The following is a 7264-nucleotide window of genomic DNA, read 5'->3' as shown; positions in this document are numbered from 1 at the left end:
TGTGTGTCTGTGTGTCTGTGTATGTCTATGTGTGTGTGTCTGTGTATGTCTACGTGTGTGTGTCTGTGTATGTCTGTGTATGTGTGTCTGTGTGTATGTGTGTGTCTGTGTGTGTGTGTGCATGCATGTGTGTCTGCGTGTGTGTGCGTCTGTGTATGTCTATGTGTGTGTGTGTGTCTGTGTGCATGTGTATGTCTACGTGTATTTCTGTGTGTGTGTCTATGTCTCTATGTGTGTGTCTGTGTATGTCTATGTGTGTGTGTCTGTGGATCTGTGTATGTCTGTGTTTGTGTGTCTATGTGTATGTCTATGTCTATGTGTGTGTGTGTCTGTGTATGTCTATGTGTGTCTATGTGTGTGTGTGTGTCTGTGTATGTGTGTGTCTATGTGTGTGTGTGTCTATGTGTGTGTGTCTCTGTGTGTGTCTGTGTGTGTCTATGTGTGTGTCTGTGTGTAAGTGTATGTCTATGTGTGTGTGTCTGTGTGTCTGTGTATGTCTGTGTGTGTGTCTGTGTGTCTGTGTGTGTGTCTGTGTGTGTGTGTGTGTCTATGTGTGCGTGTCTGTGTGTCTGTGTGTATGTGTGTCTATATGTGTGTCTGTGTGTGCGTGTCTGTGTGTCTGTGTGTGTGTATGTGTGTCTATGTGTGTGTCTGTGTGTGTGTGTCTGTGTGTGTGTCTGTGCATGACTATGTGTGTCTGTGTGTGTGTCTGTGTGTGTCTGTGTATGTCTGTGTGTGTGTGTATGTGTGTCTGGGTGTCTGTGTATGACTGTGTGTGTGTCTGTGTGTGTATGTGTGTCTATGTGTGTGTCTGTGTGTGTGTATGTGTATGTCTGTGTGTGTCTCTGCGTGTGTTTGTATGTGTGTCTGTGTGTGTGTGTGTCTGCATGTGGGGGAGGAGAATCCTAAATAAACAGAAATTGTCATAAAGAGTATTTTTCATTTAACTTTCCCAACAACTCATATTGAAAGTATACTGATAGTTTCTGAGGGAAAACAATGATGTGGCAAAGCTCAAATAAAAAGGAGCTCGCAATCCCCTTTCTCCAACACTCAGTTAAATATTTTAAAGATATTATCAGTTTTCCTTTTTGTTTACATTTTCTTGAGGAAGAAGTGGCCTCCAGAAGTGAGATCAAGCCCAGGAAATGGGATTTTACCCAACTGGAGGCTAGCATCGTGCTTCCAGAAAGCCGTTCTGTTGTCTCAAGAAGAAACTCATTTCTGAAAGCAGGCTGCTTCTCTCCAAAACACATCAAAAGACTTCCCCAAGTCAAAGGTATATTTAATGTGATCACTGGTTGACACCTGTCTGACATTTTCCTTCTGTTTCACATCACGGGGGTTTACAGCACTCCTGGCTGCTCTTGATGGAGAACGTTCTGATGATAGTTATGTGTGGGAGAACCTCTGAATCAAATAAAACACTGTTCTTTTCCCTGCATTTCAGGTCAATTACTATCATTGCTCCATCAAGATGTCTGCCCAACTATTAGGCCGATTACCTTTGACTTTCTCTTTGAGATACAGTCCAGACAAGAGAAATCCTCTTGGGAGAATTGCTATTCCCAGCTCCAACAGGCCAGGGTGGGTGATGGCCCGTGGGAAGGGAATTTCACTACCACAATGCCTGTGTCCATGTGAATAAAGGAGAAGGAGGACAGAAGCTGTTGTGAAATAATCTGAACCCCAGAAAATGTGCTAAGTTTAGAGGGAAAAGGATTTAGTTGGCTAGAATCCAAAGATATCCAGTGGTTAAGAGCACAGGCTCTGGAAAGTATGAATCCTGATTTCACCTTTTCCTGGCTGTGTGTGACCTTGGGCAAGTTTTCTAACTGCGTTCAGCCTTGGCTTCCTCAGTTGGAAAATGCAGAGAATTGTGATAGTGCTACCTCATGTGGCTCATGGGTTGAGGAAGCAAGAGACACGAAGGCATAATACCGGGGCTAGCACACTGTTGACGCTCTATAAATGCATAGCTGTTCTTGTTGTTATGAACCACTTCTCTGAATTCTTGTAGACCCCAGCTGAGCCAGCTGCTGTGCAGGGTGTGTGCTGTCATGTATGTGTCAAGCCTCTTGAGTTTAAACACAAAGCGACACAAAGGAAGTCATTTCTCATCATGTTCTTAAACTAAAGATTTAAAAAAATCTCAACATCTCAAGCTGGTTCCAAATTTGTTTCTAGTTTTTTCCTTTTGTGAGCTAGTCTCTACCCTATTACTTTTCTTCCCCATTGGTACCTAACCTAATTCTGGGTATTTTCCCTTTGTGGAATGCTTCTCCACTGACTTTCATTATACAAAGTTTATGACATGACTTTAGAGTAGGGGTTGGCAAACTTTGTCCGTAAAGGGACAGAGAGTAACGATTTAGGCTTTGTGGGCCATATGGTCTCTGCTGCAATGACTCAACTCTGCCGTGACAGTGGGAAAGCTGCCATAGACAATGTGTAAACAGATATATGGGGCTGTGCTCCAATAAAACTTTATTCAAAAAAACAGGCAGTGGGCCAGATTCAGCCCATGGGCTACAGTGGAGCCAACTCCTGCTTTGGAGCATTTGGCCAGCCTTGATAGGGTCAGCCTTTGCTTAGCAGAGGGAATAAGGATTGGTGTGAATCCCATGGTCAGTACCAAAACTCGATGTGATTTCACATCATTCTGAAGTGTGGCCACTGATGAAGAATTGCCACCTGAATTTTAGGATGGATTACATAGCTCTTTGAAGAATCAGGGAGCCCCTCAGGAAAATCCATGGGGCCAACAGAAAAGTTCTTAAAATGTAATCAACAGAAAAACAGCGATACTAGATGTATTCCTAAAGAAAAAAAAATTGGATGTCACTTAGTGACCACCAACTCATGCCACACACGTTTTATTTGTCATGATACTCACATCACCCTCTACTTCTGGATGTGGTCATTACCTTTTCACAGATGATGAAACTGAGGCTCAGAGAGATAAGTGAATTGCCCAGTTAACATGTGGGGAAGCAAATCTTGGATGTAATGCTGGAGCTACCAAGTCTTTCTTCAAGAAGCCACCCTGTGTGGGCTTCCCCAGTGAATCTTGAGATCTACAGCTAAAAGTTGTTGGGACACATGGTGTTGTACAAAGGCCGTGGACAAGACCTAGAAGCCCATGCCATTTCCACTGTTTCCACAGCCTGGGTCTTTGAGAGATTCAACTTTCTGAATCTCAATTTATTCTTCTGTGAAATGGGTCTATTAATCTCCCCTAATTCACAGAGGTTCTACCCAGGATCAATTATTATTGTCAGGAGGAAGATTAAAAATCCCAATAACGTAACTTTAATGAAAATATCTGCAGTTTCTTTGCTTGTTAACATACTTAGGGTTTGTTGTAGAAAAACTTTATGAAACCTTCCTCAAGTGAATGACCGTTTTAGAGCTTTGTATTGCATGTATAAGGACATTTTGGTTGAAACTTCGCTTTTCCCTTGGCAGCTAGTAGAAGGCAGGGCTACCCTATGCCAAAATGATAAGTACTTAATTAAAACACTTTGAGATTTACCTACTTAAGAATGAAAACATGATTTTTAAATGTCTATATAATTTATCTGATTTAAAGTTTTAAAAAATCACTTTTATTAATATTTTGAGGTTCCCTTAAGTTTTAAGAAAATTCCAAGCTGGTGTGAATTGCCAGTAGTTTCTCTACTATATGCTCAGAGATTTATATATTTATTTTATTTAATCCCCACAATGGCCCTATGAGGTGGGCATTCATATTAGTTCTATTTTACTATGAGGAAACTGAGGCTTATCAAAGTCAAGTGATTTGCTTAGGTTGTGTGGTCAGGACTCAACCCAGGCAGTCTGACCTAAACTCTTAACTTCAATTTCATCCTTGGTGGCTGTTTCATGGTTTAAGCAGCATTTCCATTTAATCAGAGCTAGTTTCAGGTGTGTGACACTGTAAGGCCTAAACAAAGGATCTTTGTTGGTTGTCATCTGTATTAGAAACTACCTTAGAAGATGTGTTTTCTGCAGAGAAGCCCAGAACATTTCCATCTTCCCTTCATGGTGTACCATCTCAGAGATCCCACACCTACCTAGGACAACAGTGTTGAAGGAAACCATCTCTTTGTCTTTTCCATCATTGTAGAAGGCCAGATGCCACAGGCCCACATCCAGGTACTGCACAAACACAGCTTCGTTCTGAACCAAGGTCTGTATGCTCCGGCGTTCCCTGGGAGACTCAACCACACTCCACTTCTCCTTCCCGTCCAGACGTTCCATGAAGTCATACTGGGAAAAGAAGAGAGAGTACCATGTATGAGACAAGGTGCAGGTGTGGTCCCATATGTGGCACCTTCCCCTCCTACCCATTTGTTAATGCAGAAAGACCTTTTTTGTAGCACATTTTGCTATGAACTTATTCAGGAAAACAAGAGCCGCAAAACATGTAACAATAACAGTCATTATTTATTATACTTCATAATGATCGCTACTATTAATACTTTCATTACTCTGAGTCACAATCTCTTATCTGCTGTCCTGAAATCCAAAGAGCTTTAACCCAAAGTTTTTCTTTTGTTTGTTTGTATGTGTGTGTCGTGTGTGTGTGTGTGTGTGCGCGCGCGTGTGTGTGGTGGAGGGAGTGGTACATGCTGTTGCTCCAGTCCCCCTCTGTATTATATAATGCAGAGGATATGCAAAGTATAACTTTTCCATAATCCTCCAAATTATGAATTCCAAAATGTAATTGGTTCCCTGAGAATTTCAGATAAAGAATTATGAACCCATGTTACCAGCTACCATTTTATTGATCATTTACTAGGAGAAATGGCACAGCAGAATGGCCATGATGAGGGCTATGGAGCCTGAGAGAATCCTGAATGAGGTGCTTACTAGCTTCTCCTGTCTGTGCCTCAGTTTCCCCATTGGCAAAACTGAAAATAAGAGTATCTATGTTACGGGGTTGTTGTGAGGATTCAGATAATATTTAGAACAGTACCTGGCACCCAGCAAACACAAAATACATGTTAGCCATCATGATCATTATCATCATTTTATTCAGTTCTTGAAGAAACCCTGATTTGGTACCTATCTTGATGTTATTTACATCCATATTTTACAGATAAGAAAGCTGAGGCTCAGAGAAGTCAAGCAACTTTTCCAAAGTCACACAGCTCCTAAGTGGCCAAGCAAGAATTTAGGCAAAGATTGGCTTGGTGTTTATGTTCATGCCCTCATAGTGCCTGGCCTTGGATAAACCAGCAATTAAAGTTTAACTTTGCTTCAGTGGAAACCAGGTTCAGAATTGGAAGTGATTAATGAGAGACAGAGTGGTCAACTAAGGCTACCAGGATAAAGGGATGGGGAAGTCAAATGGGACCCAAGAGAGGCCTGTTCTAAATAATAGGTGAAATGCTGTAGCAGGCAAGTGGGAGCCATTGAAGTCTCTTGAGCAGTGACTGATGTGATGAAAGGGATGTTTTGAAGAATTAGTGTGTAGGAAGGATATGAGATATTCTAAAGGGTGAAAAACTGAAAGCAGGAGGACCAATGAGGAAGTGATTGCAGAAACCCAGGGGTGAGGTAAAATAGGGTTTGATTAGAACAGTGAATGAGAAGAGGGGGACAACTTTGGAGGAACATTTCTAAGGAAGAGGTGACAGGGCTTGACCGTGGGCTGGACAGAGAGGATGAAGGAGAAGGCAAAGAGGACACCAATGTTTCTTACTTGTTGACAAGAAAATCGATAAAACCCCAGTAGAACTGGACTAATCTTGTGAGCTCTTGCAAAATCACTGCATAGAAAAGTCACTTGCATGCTGACTTCCAGAGAACATTCAAAGTGTAGGTTTTAGCCAATGAAAACCACCACTGTAGGATTAAGCAATCTCTCCACTTTCCCTTCCATAAAAAGGTTTTTATGGGTTACAGACATCAACTATAACCCCTTTTACGAACTTCATAGAATGAAACTCCAGGAATCTCCTAATGTGCATTTCCCGTTGTCAGAATCGCCAGTTTTTCCACCTGAAATGTGATCACTGAAAACAAAAGACTCTATAATCTTAAACACAAAGGCTTTGCCATCAGACACACCTGGTTTTGAATTCTGACTCTCTCACTTACTATTCTTTGATGTTGGGCATATCTACTTTTACCTTCTTCTTGGTTTTCATACCAGGGAATTAATCACACCTAACATTCAGGGAGGTTATAAGGATGACATGAGATAATGCTTAGGGCAGGGCCAGGAAGATAATAACCATTTTATTAAGTACCTAGGGACTATGAGTCACCTACTTGCAAATCATAATGATCATGACGAGCAGCGCATGGTTCTAGTTTCACACGTGGGGTGCTGGCGATGGCCACTGCTTAGAAGTTGAAATTTTCTCCATTTCTCAAGATATGAGTGTGTTTAGCTTCTCTCTACCCCATATCCCATTGGTCCCAGCTGTCTTTGTGGGATAAAATAAATGATTTAAAGTGATATGACAAACTGATGCTGCTTTTGGAGACCTTTCTAACCAAAGCATTTGTTCCTTAGCAACCTCGAAAATGTCCAACTGCAAAGACCCATGTCTACAAATTGCTGTCAGCCAGAGGAATGGCTGTAACTTCCTTGGTGCTGAGGTGAGAAGGATCTACTTCATTTTGGGTCCAAGTAATCACCCCCATGAGGAAGAGTTTGGCTGAAGGTGATTACTTGTGTGGGGCCATTGCTCATTACTAATTTGAGCATTAGTCATCTCTTGCCGAACCGCCTGACCAGCCAAGGGACACGGAAATGGCTTAGGACTAGTGGCAGTGCTCACTGTCCAGCCCTGTAAATTACTCTAAGAAGAGGCATTTTTCAGGGGAAAGAGAAGACATCTGTTTTGGCTGGCTCCTCAGAGTCCCCCCCCCACAGAAACACAGAGGGCAGTTTTCATTTAAGGAAGAATTGGCTAGCCAGGGGCTCTTGGAGAAGATATTGACTCTGATATGATATGGTGTTTGATGTGTCTCAATCCTGTGGCCCTTTATTGTGCTTTATTATATTCAAAGCACTTCTTACCCCCTAAAATGATATAATTTATTTTTATGTGTGTTGTCTTTCTACTCAGAAGAACATAAACTCCAGGAAGATAGGGGTTTCATCTGCAGGGTAGAGTGGTGAAGAGTGAGGACTTCAGAACTACTGCCCTTCTTCCTTCTCAGGACAGGCCAAATGATCCTCAAGATCATTTTCTTTCTTTCTCTCTTTCTCTCTCTCTTTCTTTCTTTTTTTTTTTTTTTTTTT

The 7264-nt window shown here is 41.8% G+C and overlaps 1 protein-coding gene across 1 annotated transcript in view; it reads right to left on the bottom strand.

Annotated features, from left to right (window-relative positions):
- Window positions 1-7264, bottom strand: part of TENM2 (teneurin transmembrane protein 2) — a 1242216-nt gene that overhangs the window by 179453 nt on the left and 1055499 nt on the right. Inside the window, 1 exon segment of the mRNA XM_017849440.1 lies at window positions 4077-4272. Coding sequence (XP_017704929.1) covers window positions 4077-4272 — 196 coding nt within the window.

This window comes from Rhinopithecus bieti, unplaced genomic scaffold (assembly GCF_001698545.2).
Source record: "Rhinopithecus bieti isolate Rb0 unplaced genomic scaffold, ASM169854v2 scaffold_30732, whole genome shotgun sequence".
Lineage (NCBI taxonomy): Eukaryota > Metazoa > Chordata > Mammalia > Primates > Cercopithecidae > Rhinopithecus > Rhinopithecus bieti.
Note: the sequence above shows the minus strand (reverse complement) of the source record. Positions and strands in the feature narration are given on the sequence as shown.